Genomic DNA, 20,373 nt, shown 5'->3' on the forward strand with positions numbered 1-20,373 from the left:
ATATTTAAGGCCCAACTATATCTGAAGTTGGAGGAAAGACAGAAATGTGCTCTCTTTCCACTTATGTTTTTTTTTTTTTAAATCAGTTGTTCGATAACCGATGTTAAAAACTGACAGTGTGGGTCTTATGGATAAACATATTTCTGTTCAGGATCTAGATCTTGTTGAGTTTGCTTCCCCCGCCATTACTAACATGATAGTAGTTCCCTCCCACACTAAAAATTAGAAGTAGAATGAGGAACACAGTTTCCTACATGCAACATTCAAGTTGTGTTGATTTTAGAGCCTAAATATATTGACAGATGAGAAGTGCAGCTTTCAGTAGCTCCTTGTTACTGGTTACTACTGTGCTGCTCCTACAGTTAGTAATGTGGTGTCGAGAACAATTAAGACAATTGTTCATTTAAAGCTTCAAATATTGTACAATGCATCTATTGTAAATGCCAAGATTTATGTAGGGAAAAATCTTCGTAGCATCACAAGTTGGTCATCTGCCTTACAAATCATGCTGCATGTAATTCCTGAGGTTTATGAGATCTGAAAATAATTGCAATTTGCCTGACCCATTCATCTACTAAGACCAGCTGCAAAGCATCTAATCGTCTCTCTACACAATTTTTAATGGCTTAATTAACATAGTAATCACTTGGATTTTGAAATACATCTTGCTTGTATTATCAGTAACATGTACAATGCGCAAGTTGATAAAGGATTCACTGATTTACAAAATGCAATCATCTCTGACATTTATTACAATGAGAACAACATTACTGTTTAATCATTAATAATATAAAATTACTTTAAAAATAGAGAGGTCTTTGAGAAAACAAGAAAAAGAAGCCTTTTAAAAACAGATCTTATTTATGAAGGATTGCATTTCATTGTACACAGTCTTGTACTGTATACCCACCTAGAGGGGAAAAACTATTAAAAAAAACAATGAAAGGGGGAAAAAATTGCTGCCAGATTAACCAGCATAGTGAACTTCTACACATTTATAGGTACTTTTAGTAAAAACATACATTTACTTTTCTGTAAACATCAATTTCCAATTTAGATTCTACATTTATACAAATCAGAAGGTACCAGTATGAGGAACATTCAAACTTTTTATAAGATTAATTCAATATAATGTACTAATTGTTTAATGAAAAGAACAACAAAGGAGAAAGCAAAATATGCAAAGAGAAGCAAATAGAGCAATGTGGCCCTGGATTATCATTTTGAATCTCTGGTCCTTGTGCTCTGCAATGCAAACAAAATACAATCAAAGCTAAGAATCCTGCAGTACAAGGGATGGTTAAGTTACTTTGCTGAACGGTGCCACATGTGTATGTGAATTCCATCTGAGGGAGCTCATATGCTGGAAAGCAGTTGCTGCTGGGAAAAAGTAAAACAGAAGAGATGCCCTACGCAGGAATTTCAGTCATTCTGTTGATGGAGTCACTGATTTTAATCTGTTAATTGAGAACTATAATTATAGAAACAATTAATTAATTCAGTTCCGGTATTTTCCAGCAGATGTCCTCACAAGTCAATAGTGTCAACCAGAGATGCCACCATAACAAAAAGTCTGGGGTGGGGAAGGAAAGGAGATTAGATTTAAATTAAGGTGATATGAAAACCTGTAAATAAAAACAAGGTAATGGTAAAAATACACTATCTATTTATCATCTTTAAATACAATCTTGAAAGATTATAAACAAAGGGCAAAAAAAAAAAAAAAAGGCATATCACTGGCATCTGAATGAATAAATGGCTCTAAAATGGGTATTCACAGTACTTCAGTTCTGTTGTCAGGCTTTCTATCTCCCTCTCCAGCACTGAAAAAGCAAAAGGTTCTAAAAGTGATGTTCTATCATTTTAAACATTTAAATGTGAAGAGTGAACAGCGTGTTTCAGTTGGGGAATAACATAAAACCCTGAACAATAACCCTTTCTCCTACGTAAGAATGTCACTATAAACCTTATCACAGCCATACAGTTGATGTGATTCTGCCTGTACTACTTGCTAGTGGCAAGGACATACAAATGTTGCCACCAAATGGAGTTTCCTGTAAGCATGAGATGCCTTGGGTATTCCTGTGAAATTGCAAGCAGATGAATTTATAAATAAAGGTGATCCTCAGAGTTAGCTCAATAGCTGTGAAGTTGTAATACCACAGTAAAATATTTATCTTACTTGTTCTTTCACATAGTGGACAATCAATCCTCGGTACACTGATATCTGTAGAATTAATAAAATATTAAGACCCACTTAGCTACAGATTCACTTATTCAATCAAGTATTGTTTCTGTAAGGTTATAAGGTAATTTCCCATAGTGGCAACTGATTTCAAAGAACTTGCCCTTCTACTAACAAAAACAGAAATATTTCACTTACTGTTCAGTACTATGAGCAAAGGATAAATATTTTTTCCTTTTTTCACTAGCAAAATTTTAGTGCTTATGTCAGGGAAGGCTGATAACACCAACCAAAGCAAATAAAATGTGACAAGGTGCTATGAATGCTTCATCCCAAACCTCAGTTCATCCAAAATACAGTCTTGAGATGAAACATCCCTTTTTGTTCTCAGCTCTAAAAGAATACGAACAGTGCAGTGGTTTTGTAATAAACATTTGTCATAGGCTAGGTTAAGAATACAAACTTCGGTGTTTCTGAGAGGTGAGAGTACACTGTGTTGCATTATTATAATTATTTGGATGCCCTCAAATAACTCTGACATTCAATGTGCTTTGAGCACTTAATTCTCTTAGGTCTGGTCTATACTACCCGCCTGAATCGGCGGGTAGAAATCGACCTCTCGGGGATCGATTTATCGCGTCCCGTCGGGACGCGACAATCGATCCCCGAATCGGCGCTCTAACTCCACTAGCGGAGGTGGTAGTAAGCGCCGCCGACAAAAAGCGGCAGAAGTCGATTTTGCCGCCGTCCTCACAACGGGGTAAGTCGGCTGCAATACGTCGAATTCAGCTACGCTATTCACGTAGCTGAATTTGCGTATCTTAAATCGACTCCCCGCTGTAGTGTAGATGTATCCTTAGGCTCCTTTGAAAATCCCAGCCATAAGTAATACACTCTCCTTCCCCCTACCAGAGCTATTACTGTTAGTCTGGTAGCGGGGATATCCATGGATAACCATCTCGCTAAGTTTTTTTGCCCCATCTGACATAGTACCTGACTGTCTAGCTGTGGATTGGAATCCAGAACAAAGGGAGTTCTTCTTTGGACAGGACATACCCAAAAAGAGAGAGAACATCTGAATAAGAATTTTTGAGCAACCTTGCGAGACTGAATGGGAAAAGAAACTGAGAAGCTATATCCCCTTATGTGAAAGCTTGCAAACTTTTTAATGACTCACCATCACTGTTAATGGTGGAGCATGCATACCGGTAGTCTCATTGAAATTTAGGGCAGGAAGGGACTTCAAAAGGTCATCTAGTCCATCCATAATTAACTGTGAAATGGGACCCAAGAAATCAGTTGATGTTATCAAAGTTTTCCTTCTATATTTTCTATACCTACAACTAGGTGAAAGGTGATATCACCACATTTAGAGAAATAAAATTGGTTACAAAACCTCAAAGTATTAGGGCTCTTGTTAGCGTGTCATCTGACATTTCAATAGCATAAATGGCTGTATTCCAAGAGGCTTATTGTGCTCTTTTTTAAAAATATGGCAATTTTTTTCACTTGATGTCCGTGAATGACCATGTTTCAATGATGCAGAAATGTCATGCTTATTGATCGATCAAGGAAACATTTGATATAATAGCAATTTGCAGTTGAAATAATATCTTGAGTTTGCTGGAAAGACTCTCTGCATTTAATTTATCCTGAGAAGGGATTATTGCGGATCATAGAATCTGAAAAACAAGTCAGATACAGTAAATTACAACATTTGAGTTCTCTCAGCTTATGTGCAGGGTCCTCTTCAATTGTCCCTGAGTGGAGATATTTTCCATAAACCATAACTCTTATTTTCCCTAATCACAAACTGAAGCATAGAACAACTTTGTAATATAAATATTTCCATTTTAAATAATGGATGAAAATATACAGATGAAAACTTATAACTAGACGGCAGCTACAGTGTATCGCTTGTTTGTTCAGGTTCACTCCATTGACTTTTCTCTTCCTTCTGAAGCCTAACATCCAGGAGTTTAGGTCCTAAGCAGATATTAAGTATCTGTACTTAATACACAGGTTTGCTGTAGAAACACTGTGTTATCAAAACAGACTGTCTATACAAAGCTATACATAATACTAAAGCAAAACAATTCATGGTCAGATTTTCCCTGTGGCTCTGGGCGCATTATGCAAATGTATCAAAGTAAAAAAAAAAAACATAACCCCCCCTAGACTAAGTCATCCAAATGGGACTTTTCTTTTCCAGTAAACTGTATAAGGATAACTGTACGCATCCAAAGAAACAGGATATCATTTTATTGGATGTCTGCAGGTAATCTTATCACACAAGGGAGTGGAAGAATCTGTGGCATAGCACAACACAATACCTTATTCTAAACAATTAAATAGAAGGTTAAATGATATGTAGCATGATAAAAATCAGTAGCCTCCATATTTTAGGCACCACTGATTAATTTAAAATAAAATTTAATAAACTGAAAAAATTAATCTATTGCACCGTCTTTAAATGAAACAGCACTTTGAAACTCACAAATAAAAAAGCAGCACTCTCTTTTAATACCAACACCACTGTAACACATACCTTAGCGTGGCATGCAAATCCATATCTGCAGTCATTTTCTGTATTAACAAATGGAATGGTTATTTTCTATTTCAAATATTAGTAGCATAACATGTAAGTGCAGATCATTCTGGCCACAAGTGTGGTAAGCCTTAACAAGTGTGTATTACAAGAGCATAAAATGCATAACATGACACTTACATCCAAAAACCTCTCTTTTTTATACTGTAACAAAGGCCGTCCTACAGGTAGAACTACAAGTTGCTGGACCCAGATCTTCAGTTAGCAGGATTACTGACCTTTCCTGGTTTTATTTAAAAAATAGAAGCAGTCACCATCTAAGCAGAACCATTAACAATTCAGTCAAAAGAATGCCATAGTTCCATTGAAAAAAATAATTTGTCCATTTAGTAAACTCCATTACATGGGAAAGTTTTCATTATATAGGCATGTTAGAGTCTTACAGTGGTACTGTAAAGTCTTTCCTGTTGGGTATACATTTGTACAACCGCTATGATATGGTATAATATTATCAATAAAAATTGGTCAAACTGAGCTAAGCTTCACAAGACCACGCACTGAGTCTTCATGCAATGAATCTTGGCTGGCTAGGCTCAGGACGTGCATGGTATGGCTGTGTGTTATAGGGCTCCCTGCTGGCAGCATACCAGGAGGTGATGGAGCTTCCTCAGGAGTGAGAAACTGATGACCTTCATGTTCCTCTTTTAATGGTATCATGTCTGTCAAACCTGTTTCTGATGTGAGATTTGGCATGGAGGACGGTGGTGTCGGCTGCCCTAGGGTTAGCGTGGCACAAGGAGCACCGATAGTGGTCTTTCCTGGTAAAGGTAGCTCTTCACTAGTTATGCTGGGTTCACTCTGTAGTAGTGGTGTGGCAGCAGCCTGTAAAACGAATTTAGTGCTCTGAATGCACTGATCTTGATCACACTGAAGGGGGTCAAAACCCATATAGGGCAAACAAAACAGAAATGGGAGGATGTGGACAGAAGAGGTATGAAAAAAATGGGAAGTGAGAAGAAAAAAGAGTCATTAGTATCATTCCATGGTTAGACTGCTGACAAAAAAAGAGCATGCATAACTAAACCAGCTGCATTCTGGGATGAAAGTCAGAGTAGATTATGATAAACTTTACAGTGCATGAGAGTCAGGGACTTCAATTGACTCTAAAAAGGTACATTCTAAACAACTTAAACTTAGTTGGTTATTATTTATTCTTACTTGAAAATCTTGGAAATGCCTAATGATCAGATTTTGCTTGGTTTGTTGCATATTTGGACAAAAGTGGCAACTCAAATGTCACTGACTCCAAAAAACATTTCAGCAGGCAGCTGGACAACTTTAACACAGCTCATTTTACTCTAGGATGGCTAGAAATTTAGAAAAAATTTTAAGACATATCGCAAATATCTTTTTGAGTTTTAGAGCACTAGGTATATCTCCTTTCTATTTATTTTATCAGACTTTGTGTAACCTTAGAATAACTGTGCTATAGGAGAGCTTTTTCAGGGCAAACATCCCTTTGAATGCAGCCAGTTTTGTAAAAATTCATCTAGTAATACAGTCACATTGCCCAAGATTTTGCTTCCCAGGTTGTTTAAGCTGTTAATATTCTTCAGCCAGGAGATGTGTACAAAACAATTATCAATCTGCAGCTTGGTTGCATGGACTTGATAGAAAAGTTCACTTCCAGGGTTTTTTATGCTGCTTATTCATTTGTTTAATCTTGACAGTGTGGAGGACCAAAACATAGCTGATTAAACATTTGTTTTCTGGCAAACATCCAAGATTTTTTAAACATAATGGACCAAATTCACTCAACTATAACTCCATTTAAGCCAGTAGAATTACACTGGGTATTAATTTGACCTAAAATAATTTACAAGGACAGTATTTGCAAAAATTAGTCAGTCAATCCCCAAGGTGGCTGAGTTGTAAACCACAATACCGTAATATGTCCAACTAACTAAAAATTGCAACACGTTCATGGGCAAACCATTGATTGGCAAAGATATCGTCCCTTCTACAAAAAATCTATACCAAGGCATCAGTGTTGAGGTAACTGCCCTTTAAGGGACAGACTAGGAGTAATCAAGGAGGCCGTGCCCACCCTAGGGTTGGGCTATCTAAACATGAAGAGGCAGCTGAGAGAGAGGGGGGGGAGTAGAAGCCATTTATGCTGTAGTGGGTGGTGATTTCTTTGTCTCCAGGAGACCGGCCTAATCAGACTCACATACTTGGTATTATGTCTGAGAGCTTTGAACCAGGGTCCGGAGGTGAGGGTCTTATGAACCACTTGTTGTAATTGCTCCTGCCCTTATGCCTTATTAAAGAGAACATGCTATTTTATTAGTGTGTATTGGCTTCTCCTCTGTCTTCCCCTGCTGCTCCCAGGCTGTTAAAGTGAACTTACTACTGCCCCAATCAGGGGAAATTAAGGTGGAGCACAGCACCCTACTCACACCCCTGAGTTACATAAGTTTTGCCAACATAGGCTGTCGTGTAGACATATCCTTAATCAATTGCCTGCCACTGCCTTCACCAATTGGCATTGGTGCACCACTCAGATCTCTCACCAAGCAAAATGGCTTCACAGAAGCTACAATAAAATATACTGCATAATGACCACATAATCCCCATACATAGGGCAAAAATGATAAGAGAGTCTAAATGGCTTAGGAGCCTAACTCCCATTTCCTTCTAGTGGGACTTGGGCATTTTTGAAACTTTTACCCACAATGTAGTTTGTATACTCCTTATGCATTTTGATCTTCCAGAATGATGTATACATTGAGTTTCAAATACATTCTTTTCTTTCATACAATCCTCTTATTCAAGGCCTGGTGGTGAGCACTCAGGCCTGAATCTAGCAAAGCACTGAAATATGTAAGTAGTCCCCATATGACTTCAAAAGCTTAAAACCGAGCACATACTTCAGTGCTTTGCTGGGCAGGGGCAGAGTGCTCAGCACTTTGCAGGATCAAGTCCTTGACTGGCTGTTTATTGTGAAGACCCATTCTTGATTAATAAGTGGCTATTTCACCCCATCCCAAGTAATTAACTAAGCTATAGCCCCTACATCAACCTTATTAGGAATGCCCTACAAAAATGGGGTCAGCATTCTAATCCTTCCAAAGAGACAACAAATTCCATTTTCTCTGAGAAGTACTAGTCAAAGACTATACTCTTACATAACAAAGGCTATAACCACCAGAGCATACTCATAATAAATAATTTTAGCAGCTGATTTATTGCCTTAGTGATGTTTCAGCATTTATCTTCAAAAGCAGATAGTTGCCTAATGTGTTCCAGCACCATAAAAATACACAATTTAAAATAGCATGAAGGCAATTTACTTAGATTTATGTAATGGTCTGTATTAAATCATTTTTATTGAATTCTAATTCATTGTAACTGAACCAACATCTCAAAGAAAGTAGCTTGATAAAGCTCCATTAAAAAGGAAGCCATCCATCTATCAGAGTTTCATGTGTATACAAGAATATTCTCTTTTTTCTCCACTTCCATGAGTCCTCCCCTTTTCTGAAGGTTGGTACCACATCTGATTTCCTGACCACTACTTTCTGCCTGGTACATCCCCAGCACGCCATCCCTTTTCCAAAATTATTTTCAGTAGTTTGGTAAATTCGTGAGCTAAATCCTTAATACCCTAAGAAGCCTGTCATCTGGACCAACTGACTCATAGTTGTTCATATTTCCCTAGTAATTTCTCCCCGGCCTTTTATCAATTGCTATTTCAAATCCCTCTTTTAAAAACACTCCTTCCCACAGTCCTCCCTTCAGGGGAGCGATCACGACAATTATTGCGGGGGGGGGGGGGGAAATGAATCTAATAAAATACATGCTATACTTCACTATTCATTCACACTGCGTTTTGTTGCCTCCTTGACTTTGCATACTGTCTAATACCCTAGATTTCAAACTCTTCATGGCAGGCACTATGCCTTTTTACATGGTTTGTAAGTTACCTTGCTCATTGTTGGTGCTATATACAAAAGATTACTAAAGAACAACATATTTCTCACTTCTTACTCTGTGTTAAGATGATTTCCTACCAAATGTGTAGTTATGCCAGTTCATATATACAGTACAATAATTATTAAAGATTTATACACTGTCAACTTGTGATAGCAACAAATTACTTGCATGGATCAATTAAAGAAAAGAGAACAGCCGGAACAGATCACTGACAATCTCTAGTGCTTTTTTGTTGTTCAGGTGCACCATTTCCTTACACAGCTTCTGTTTAGGTTTCCAATATTCTGCATTTTATGAACAGTGATCAAATATGCAACTTTTTATGTAAAATATAACAGTAAACAGCTTTCCACAATCTTAAACAGGCAAATCTTGGGACGTAGTAGGTTTTAAATTTGTTTTGAGAATGGATTATAGTGGGATTTATATTACATGAGGCATATGCATGAAATGAATCTCTCAAATCTATGGCATTTTTATGCAAGTATAGCACTCTTCGGTTTGTGATATACTCAAGCTATCTAAAAGGAATTTGTCTACAAAAATAACCTGAAGGTGTTCCCTGATTACATGATATGTTTCCTAGGTTACACAAAATACAGGGGGAAAATGTTAGTAGGAAGTGCCCTCAAAGATATTCCACTGAATTTTTCAATATTAAAATTTTAGATTAAAAAAACCCTAAAAAGCCAACAATGGGGTATCAAACTATTTATAGCTCAATTGTTCAAAAAGATGAGAGTCAATCCCCTTGGCTCCTTCTTCCCCTAGATCCTATCATCTGATTTTGTTAGCTATACACAGCTTCCCCCTTTTTACTGGAGCAGCTGACTGAGCCTGAAAAATACTGGATCAAGTGCTTGTAAGTATACAAGTTCGATTGTGTATATTATATAAATAGATCTATATTGAAATTTGTCATTTTGATATTTATTTTCACACCAACAGCCACGTACCAAATGCAAACTAGACAATGTGAAAAAGCTAATTCTTTACTTTATTTCACAAATAATTGATACAAAGACCTGTATGCACACAGGTTTTCTGAAGAAAATTTGATTTTACCCCATACAATTATTAGAGCTCTTGTTCATATTAATATAGCTCTCACACTCTAACACCACCAGCAGCAAGTCTATTAGTTTTAAATGCAAAATTAACTTCATAGCTAAAATTCTCTAACAGCAATGTCTTTAAAAATGTTACAATTCTGGAAGTATTTAAGAAAAGGCTGCACAACAGAGTTCTCTAATGAGCTACAAGTAAAACACAAACATTAATAAATGGTTAAGAGGAGGATTGGTTGAACTGAATGATGGAGTTATGACCTAGCGGGCATAACTGAAACCTGGTGAGATGAAACATGTAACTGGCATGTCAGTTTAGATGTGCACAATCTATATGTGAAAGATGGAGGGATGGAAGGTGGAACTGTATATCAATGGACACAATGCCAGCAAGCTATCTTTTGACAGTGAAGGGTAGGATGATGATACACTTGGTAAAAATGGAAGGAATTGTGTTTGTGCAGTGCCTAGTGCAATGGGGCACCAATCCCAACTGGGGCCTTTAGGTGATATCATAATAGAAATATTTACTACTGATAATAATTATAATGATGGAAGGAATGAAAAGCAAAGGAGAAAATACAATGCTACAGATCACGTGGAGAATGAGGCCTTGTCTTCACTTACCGGAGGGTCCGGCGGCAGGCAATCGATGTTCTGGGATCGATCCCGGAAGTGCTCGCAGTCGGCGCCGGTACTCCAGCTCGCTGAGAGGAGTACGCGGCATCGACGGGGGAGCCTTCCTGCCGCGTCTGGACCGCGGTAAGTTCAGACTAAGGTACTTCGAATTCAGCTACGTTATTAACGTAGCTGAATTTGCGTACCTTAGTCCGAAGTGGAGACTTAGTGGGGACCAGGCCAGAGAATTAAAATTTCATGGATCAAACCTCGAAGTGCTAAAAAACATAAGATAAGTCCTTTCACGAATATCCTTACCCAGACATCTGGAGGGTAACAAACAGATATATATGTATGAAAACGATTCCTAGGATTTGTGGAGGGCAGCTTTATGACTCCAACTGGAGGCTCTACATCTTGCAGAAAGGGAAGAAATGGAGGACTGAGAATAATAAGGGAACTTGGCACCAGTGACTGTAAACTACCAAGGTACGAAGGAACAGATGCCTACAATGCGATAGCACAAATGTTAGATTTTTAAAAAGGAAGTTTTAAGGAAATTAAGAAATGGACCAAGCATGATGTAAAGGGTGGAAATATTAAGATTTACCAGTTGGTAACAAGGTGGAGAATCCTAAGAGACACCATTCTTAACAACAAACTATAATTCCTCTGGGAGGTGGCGGGGGTGGGGGTGGGGAATGCACAGAATGAAAAGTATTAAATGTTGCTTTATAATGGATTGCCAAAAGAACTGAGGGTAAAAATACCCTGTATTAGAAATTAAATAAGAATACAAAGAATCAATTCAGGCTTGTAAAGAAAAGATAAATACAAGAGAAATGCAGATTGACTTAATGGTAGGCACAAGGAGTAAGAGGAATAAGAGTTTTCACAGATCTATGAGGAGAAAAAGGAACTAAATAGAAAGTAGGAATAAATGAGAAAAGGGTAACAGACGATTCCATAATGGCTGAGATACTGGAGTCCTTCTAAAAACAAACAAACAAACAAACAAAAAACCCCACAAAAAACTCTTTAAACAAGAGAGAAGGTATTTGGACAATTGTGAAGTAATGAAGACCTTGTAAAAATAGCAATTGATAAAAGGCAGGGGAGGAAATACTTGGGAAATATGAACAACTATGAGTCGGTTGGTCCAGATGACAGGCTTCTTAGGATACTAAGGATTTAGCTCACGAATTTACCAAACTACTGAAAATAATTTTGGAAAAGGGATGGGGTGCTAGGGAGGTACCAGGCAGAGGGCCGTGGTCGGGAAATCAAATGTGGTACCAACCTTCAGAAAAGGAAAGTGTGATCCTGGTAATTACCATTTGGTAAATCTAATTTCAGGTCCTAGTAAAATAATGGAAATATTGAGAGAAAAAACTTTGTAAACGTCTATAAAATAATGGAGTCACCAGTTTGTGAAGAACAAATTATACTAAACAATCTCAGTCTCAGTGCTTTGAGAGAACTGAAAAATCAGTGAACGAAGAGAATGCAGATGTAATGATCAAGATTGAAGTAAATCATTCAATAGACAGCTATACAAAATTTCAATGGCAAAATTATTGCAAATGCCCTTAAATATAAAAACAATGGCACAGATTGTAAGCAGGATGATGGATCATAAATAAGGATAGTGATAAAAGGTACTGTATTGTATTGGAAGGAGGAATGTAATGGGTTGCCATTGAGATTGGTCTTTGAGTTAGAGTTAATCTTAAAATCTTCAGTGATGAGATCTTGAAGAGGGCAAACACCACATTAAATTCACAAATGATACTGAACTAGAAGATGCTGTGAGAAATGAAGATATAAAACAAAGCAGCCTAGAAAGATTAAAAGACAGGAGCTGGAATTAAAATGAGATTCTGCCTGGAAAGATGCAAGTGTGGAAAATATTCTGAAACAGTCAATTTTAATTCAACCTGGAAAGAAATAATGAGGGAGACACAGAAGTGATAGTACAGAGAATATTAGATGAGTGATCACTGAATCATGGCAAAAACAGGCCAATGAGATTGTGTTCCATAGATAGAAGCATCACAGTATAGCGCAGCACAGAAAAGTGATAACTGTTCTCTGTATGGTTTAGTGGGACTGCCCCTGGAATTTTACATCCACTTCTGGGAACATGACCAACAACAAGAAGGGGAGACAGACCGGTGAAAAAAATGGAAAGTGGGTAAGAGGGCTTGATTTATGCAGAAAGATTTATGGCCTGATTCTACAAAGACTAACTCAAGTGCTTAACTTTACATGCTATGAGTGGTCCTACTGAGTTCAATGGCACTCAGGGTACATAAAGTTAAGCCCACAGGAAGAGCAAAATGTGCAGCTAAATGTGACTAAAGAGGATCATAAAAAAAACCCTGCCCATAAATGTTCAAGAACAGAGAAGAATATTTTAGCTCAATGCATTAATTAGAATTAATGCCCTGAAATTAAGGCAAATTTAGAGCGATATTGGGACAATGAGCTATACTAGATCCAGGTTTCCACCAATTCATCTCTTAAAAATGGCACTGGTAATTATTGTAGAATAGCACAATGATCCATGGCTGCATGTAAATGGGCTGAGCCCTGACCATGTCCTCAACTGAAGTCACAGATGCAGGGCTAGTGCCCAAACATAACCTCCAGTCCTAGGATAGGATTTTTTTTTTTAATAAACTAACAACTCCACCACAAACACATGACTTAGCCTAAGCTTCTTCTCTCAGCTTGGTTGTCCCTCCAGGACCATCTGGCCGTAGCTCTGTGGAGAGCAGCTCTCATATTTAGGAGATAGCCATGTCTTTGGTGATCTCTCCAAAGGGTATTTCTCTAGATAGTCTTCTCTCTGCTGCATAGCCTTTGCCAGTAAGGATAGCCCAAAATCTGATGCTATGAAATCTGTACCCTTCCAGGCAGACTCTCCATGTACTTCTCCAATATTGTCAAATTCGCTAATTCTATTAATAGCTGTGTCTTGAGCAGGGCCGGATTAATGCTGGGGCTTTCAGGGCTGCAGCACAGGGCCTCAAGCTAAGGGGGGGTCCCGCAAAAATAAATCCATAATTATATACAATTCAGTAGTCAGCAACCCCACAATCGCGATCAACTGGTTGATACTGGAGCCTCTGCCAGTTGATCGCGATCTCCGGGCCGCTAAAAGTCCAGCAGCGCAGCAGGGCTCAGGCAGGCTGCCTGCATGCCATGGCCCCATGCCACTCCTGGAAGTGGCTGGCTGCTGGCACGTCTCTGCGGTCCCTGGCGGAAGGGGAGGCGGCTCCATGCACTGCCCCCCCACCCCCAGCACCGTCCCCGCAACTCCCATTGGCCAGGAACTAGCCAATGGGAGCTGCGGGGGCGGCGCTTGCTATGCTATGCTGCAGATGGCATAGGCCTTCACCACTTGACACACAAAAAAATCTCCACTAGCTGTCAGCAGTGGTAAGTATAGTATTAGCAGTTCTCCTACAACAAAAATAAGAACTAGAGGGAATGTCAGTTACCGATGGAGAAGGTCTCATTCTATCTGCTGTTCAGCGGTACTTACACAACAGTAAAAACATCACAGAAATTCAGGATAAATTGATGCTTCCAGAGTGAGTTCGGGGTCATGCCCTACCTACTTAGCAACTGCTGCTAGGTAAGCAAGCTGTCACTGCGTTATAGCAAAGGCAGCCTGTAAGACAACTGCAAAGATATACTCTAGGAATTATTTTGGGGAAGTCCTATAGCTTGTATTATACTAGCTGATCACAGGCTTCCCTTCTGGCCTTGGAATCTATGAAAAAACTGAAGAGTGGATATTTGAGGGTTCTGGGGGAGTTTGTATCTAGGAGAAAGACAGGACTTGGCAGATAGCTGAAGACAGACTGCTGGAATCCTAACTGGAAAAGAACTCAGAGCTAGCAGCAAGGCTAACTGAAGGTGACAGGAAGGGAAAAGACTTGTAACATGGCAGAGCCCAAGGTCCAGGATATGAATGAGGATGATTTTTTAATGCAGCTTAAAGATGGAATGGGACTATCACAGAATCATAGAAATGTTGGACTAGAAGGGACCTCAATAGGTTATCTAGTTCAGTCCCTTGCATTGTCAAGTAAGCCAGGCTCACCTGAGGAGGAGCCTGAGGTCACGAGAGGGGTCCACTGGAAAGTACGAGAACATGCAACTCAGAGCATGGAATGTGAGGGAAGGTTGGAAAAGGAGCTGTGAGGAGCAACAAAGATATGCTCTGTCATTAGACTATTAGACTGGCTAAAGAAAGGAAGTTAAGAACCCTCTTCTGAACTATGTTAAGTATAAAAAAATGAACAATTTTGGATAGGTAAGAGATATGACCCTGTGCAAAAGATCAGGATACTGAACAGCTCAACAAAACTCAGGGGAGATTTTTGGAGGTTCAAACGTCATGTAGGCACTTAACTCCTACTGGAAGCCAATTAAAGGCAGGCACCTTTCTCCCATTTTGAAAATCTGCCCATAACATATGTGATGTGTGGAGGTGTGCGTCTTTGGCCTATAAGTTCTAGGACTGGAAGGTATAGCATCTTGAGAAACAAGATGTCAGAGACTCTTAAAAATATTTCTATATGTAAACACATGTCCTATTCAATTTTCCAAGTGTCCCCTGTGAAGTCATTTTCAGGCATGAAGGCTGGACAGTTGTCATAAAGGGTTCAAAGTGACTATGCTCTCTTCTGTGGCTTATCTTCATCCAAGGTTTTTCCCACCTCAGGTCCACTGAAATTAATTCCATCATGAGGCAAGTCCTAGAGCATTTGAAAATCTAATTCCAGTACCTAAAGCTAGACTACTGTGTGCCTACATACATCACTCTTTATTCAGCAGCATGCACTGGTTTGACTCAATTCCCCCTTTATATTTGATCATCTCAGTACATTTCATGATCAATGTTGCAAGATCTTTCCACTTTTCCAGAGATACAAAAGCTGCAAAGTCAGTCTGTTGACAGGCTATTTGATCAGGAATATCTGGTAGGTGATGAGAATTCTGTTCTTAGAAAACCTGTGTGTCACAGTGACTTCACCAGCTTCAAGGGTCCCAGGTGCACAAATATGACTGTATTAGTGAATTTAATTAGGCACATGCATTGAAGTATATAAACTATAGTATGGCTATATCTATGTTGTAGAGCAGGGGTTCTCAAACTTCACTGCACCACGACCCCCTTCTAACAACAAAAATTACTACATGACCCCAGAAGTGGGCTTCGGCCTGGGCAGTGGAGCTCGGGCTTCAGCTTTGGCCCTGGCTCCCAGAAAGTCTAAGCCTAGCGACCCCATTAAAATGGGGCCACAACACACAGATTGAGAACCGCTGTTGTAGAGAGTTCTAACAGAATTTGATGCTGAAAGCAAAGGCTAAATGCGTAGCTGGACTGGGATGATCAAAGAGATCTGCTGGAAGAGACTCCATATTATGTCTATATAATTGTTCCAAAGTGACAGAACAATATGACAAAGACCTACTGTGGCTAATTTGCCTCTGTACATAAGAATCCCTGACAGAGTCCAAGGAAGTTTGGCTGAGGGTGTCCTGAAACATTTCAATATATTTCCAGGATTTTAAAGTTTGAGGTAATCTTCTTGAGTAGAACTTGCACTGAGATCTAGCATGGCCTGCTCTGTAGGTAGCTGACAAAAGGCTTAAGATAAATGCCGTGATTGTACTTGAAGTCATCAAGGTACTTTTTACAATTTTTAACAAATAATAAAACTTGTTAAAAAAATAACATTATAAAGAAAACTGACAACCATTCCACTAAATCCTTGCAGCAATAAATGGAAACAATTCTAAAATCTTACAGCAGAATCTTTATAAAAGTTTAAGTGATAGTAAAGCTCACAAAGTAATGAGAAGTGTATTCTTTCTTCAGTCAAAAATCAAGACTGAAATTATGCTAGAAGGCTGTGGTGAGAATTTATTTCCCTCCCTCCCTTTAAGGAAAGAAAAAGTGCATAGAGTCCATACATTTAATGAATCTTTAACATATCCTCACAATCTACAAACTGGAAGAACAAGAGGTCAGAAGTGGGCATCTTTGCTACTTATTCTCTTCTTCTTGGCACTGATGTGAGGTCCTTTGCCATCAAGGGGAACAACAGGAACCATTGGCACATTTTTGGAAGATTTATTAAAGTTCTGAATATGGTATTGAGGTTGCCTGTTGTTCATTAGAAGTTCAAAGTCCCCCTCCTTTTTCTCAAAATGCACCCCCCATCTTAAACATCTCCTCTTGTTAACCTGTCCTGTATAAATATGTGTCAGTCTAGAAAAATCTGCACTGCACAGGCAAAGGAAGAAAGAGTATGTGAGAAGAATACGATACCAAATGATACTCTGTTCTGCAAAACTGATGAATCGGGGTACATCCATGACAACCAAATAGTCCAATTCAAAACAAGGCAGGTATCAACAGGATATGTAAAAGTGACACTGTATATTCAGTAGCCAAAAGATTTCAAAGTGTAGGAAAAAAAAAAACATTTTTCTATTGTCCATGAGTAAAAACTATCATTATTGTATAGATATAGATAAAAACCTTGATTTCTTACTGCATAAGCCTATTGCAGTATAGTTAATAATGAATAATTCCACCTATCAGAGTGGCAGCTGTATCCAGTTAGTTTATTACTTGATTAGTTCACATGAAAGCGGAGAAGGGAAACATTCACAGGGATCTTGATGAACAACACTATGGGATGGTTCCTACCATGTTGCTCTGAGACTGTGTTGCCCCATACATTGTAATGCCATTTGAAGGTGCTGCTGGCTGTGGTGTATCTGGCTGTATAAATCCTCTTCTGTCAATTAGACTACATAATAATAATAAAAAAAAACACACAAGATTGTTAGAAAGATTGTTCTGATTAATAATTCTCCACCCCCAATAAAAATAGGTTTCAATATTACATCATCAAATCTTAATGCATCACCACTACCTTCAAATATAACCTGTAATTCAGATCTGAGAAATGTGACTTCACCTCAACTCACCAATAGCAAAAGAAAATTAGTTACCTGCAACTGCTTTTCTACATGGAAAATGATTATGAGAAGAGGCACATTTCTGGGTTTCTACCTCAGGTGTAAAATTTGGATGCTGACTAGCAAATAAAAAAGAATTTGGAACCCTTGAGAGACAGATTGAAAGACCCCCATAGTGCACTCTGCATCTGTGTCTCTTCTGAAGTGTCTACATTATCTTCTCTTGCAATTCAGCTTCTGAATTTGTTGCCAAAGGCTGAAACCCAAAATTATGAATCTATTATAATTTACTTAACAAGGAATTATCATGAAAGAAACAGAAGGGAGCACTAGTGTAGAATATTTACCAGTAGTTTTACTAATCTTATGCATCTCTGCCCATACCAGAACCTCCACTATAGCGATCACAGACAGTGCTGAACCCAGGGGAGTAAATAGGAAATATTAAAAGCAGAAGACTAGTGTAGACAAGGCTTACATTCAGATAGGTTTGTGTAGAATTTTAACACACAAAGGTAAAAACAGAGGGAACAGTGCGAGTGAAACACAAAATGAACAGTCTGGTGAAGAACTTGAACAAAGCTGTTTGCTGGAATTCTGAAAGTAGTGTGATCACACTGTGTATTATAGGCTGCACGTTGGTTTTGGCAGCTAATATCTATGTACAAGACTATATACACTTCTAAATAAACTAAACTTACAGCTTGTCTACATTGTTTGGACTACAGGAGTGTGAACAGCAGCGCACACCAAAGAGCTGTGCTGCAACTTCGCTGTGTGGATGGTGTGGGCGCAAACTAAAAGGAATACAAGGTACAAGCAAAAGAGTAATTACATTATTTTGTTTTCTGAAAACAATTAACTGCTTGGAGTTCCTCACTTCCAACAGATGTAAATGCTGCAATGAAAGATCAAAGAACCACCAAACAAGTTTATTTATGTTTCAGGTGTATGAACCTGTACTTTAACTGTTTTACTAGATCTAATTGCTGACTCAGCCATAAAACAGAGTTAGCAACTTACTTGTATCCGTCATCTAAAAAGATCAGTTTCACTAAATAGTACAACGAAGCCCTGTTTTAGTTGAGCAAACTGAAGTAAGATAACAAAAGTCAAACTTAGATCAGTAAATCTGTGGTCTCATCCTATACAAAAACATTACTTTTAGTAACTCTTACCTTGGAGAGATGGGCCCGCACAGCGCTGCACAACAATTAGTAAAGATGTTGCCATAACTGTATGGATTGTAATTCTCTTTACCTCTTTTATTTGACCAAGATCCTTTAATCTGAAGAGACATGAATATAAAATATCACATACTATGTCACATACAATTGCTGGGGCAAATTAGGGGTAATCACAGTAACAACAAATATGATAATCATTATTTATGATTTGTGGAAGAAAAGAGGAAAAGAATGTTTAAAAGAACATCTGTACTAACACCACAGCCCTGAAAGGGCTTTGGGAGAATCTCCATGACACAACCACATAGAGGCTATATCCGCTATTTCAATTTCAGAATATGTAGATTGGAGTAATGGCTACTAAGCAAACCTGTAGCCCACACATGGATGGGAGAATGAATTCCATGTCTTCTGTTGTCTATGGAGTTCCCTGAATACAGACTGAATAATTCAGGCTTTTCACGGGAAGGAGGTGAGTTAGTAAGTTCCTTAGTAAGTCTGAGAAAGAGTCCTTGCTATTCCGCCTTGAAAAATAAAGAACAGGCATGCTACACTGTCATAATTTCCTGTTATCTGAGGGTTTTCCATGGAAAGTGTTTTATTTAACAACATAGAAGACAATTAGCTCTGTCTATACAGCCAAGGTTGACTCCAATTCAAAAACAGATGAGGACTGCTATTTCATCTCACCTGTCTTATTTAACAAATGTGGTGCATATTCTTCAATCTCTGGCTACTTGCCAAGATATTTATTACTGAAGAATGCTCTGCATCTTTATTCTTTGTATTTTGTAAAATACACAATTATAACTTAGCCCTTATGCAATAAGCAAAATATATTTGATACACAAAAATGCTAGGTTTGGGGTTATCACACAATTATGAAAAAAGCTACAATAAAATAGATAAAAATAAAAAGTAAATTTGGAGTAATTCCTTCAAAAAGCTTATGTCAGTATATTTGGATTAAATGGAAAAACTAAACAATGATCTCTTATACCATCTGTTAGTTAGCATTAGTCTTCCTTTAGTCTCAATAATTCTTAATAATCTGGTTAGGAGAGACATGAAGTATCTGTCTCCATTGTTAGTTAAATGAACTGTTGTGACACTGGAACCAATGGATCCATCCTCCATGTAGAACGGAGACTGTAAAAGCGGATAAGGCTGACCTCTGAACTAATGATTTATTCTCTATTGGGAGAACCAGCCCTCATTGAGGGCAGAGCACTCAAACAAAATTTAGTTTAAATGGCAGAAAGTCAAAGACAGACAAGACACATGATGGAACTTGTTTTCAAAACCAGACTGGTTGATATTTTCTGAAACTTTGTTCAAGTCTGAGTTGTTTTTGAATTACACTGGTCTACAATTTTTGAGAAGTCGTCTGCTTCAGAGATAAAATGTGCTATTTATTATGTATTTTGATGTGCTGAATTCAAATATGACAATTAAAACAACTGATTGGCTACTGTTTCTAAGATATTTAAGTTTTTACATTTTATGTCTATGTATATTGTGTAGATAGTAGAGTTTTAATCATATATTGTAAACCTAGGTCTTTTCATGTGTTTATGGTTGCTTTACATGATAATAGTTCACCTGTCCTGTTTATGTAACACTTTAAAAATCAGCAAAAGGGTTATATAAATAAAATTTATTATGAAACAAAAGGCAAAAAACTATTATGTACATAGTTTAGTCCTATTCAGTGTCTACTCAGCGATTCTTGGCTTGTCTCTTGTATTCATTAAATGGAGC

The 20,373-nt window shown here is 38.1% G+C and overlaps 1 protein-coding gene across 7 annotated transcripts in view; it reads right to left on the minus strand.

Annotated features, from left to right (window-relative positions):
- Window positions 1–729: 729 nt before the first annotated feature.
- The window catches only part of ZDHHC14 (zinc finger DHHC-type palmitoyltransferase 14), a 180,878-nt gene continuing 161,234 nt past the window's right edge, over window positions 730–20,373 (minus strand). For 2 of the 7 annotated variants that reach the window (XM_054022066.1, XM_054022067.1), the window contains exons 7-9: window positions 18,604–18,713; window positions 17,151–17,253; window positions 730–5,660 (exon numbers count right to left, since the gene is read on the minus strand). In XM_054022066.1, the coding sequence (XP_053878041.1) occupies window positions 5,259–5,660; window positions 17,151–17,253; window positions 18,604–18,713 (615 nt within the window). In that variant the 3' untranslated portion in view covers window positions 730–5,258. The remainder of the gene's footprint in view (window positions 5,661–17,150; window positions 17,254–18,603; window positions 18,714–20,373) is intronic. The other 5 variants (XM_054022070.1, XM_054022069.1, XR_008444343.1 and 2 more) reach the window with 4 other exon arrangements.

The sequence above is a fragment of the Malaclemys terrapin genome, chromosome 3 (assembly GCF_027887155.1).
Source record: "Malaclemys terrapin pileata isolate rMalTer1 chromosome 3, rMalTer1.hap1, whole genome shotgun sequence".
In the NCBI taxonomy this organism is placed as follows: domain Eukaryota; kingdom Metazoa; phylum Chordata; order Testudines; family Emydidae; genus Malaclemys; species Malaclemys terrapin.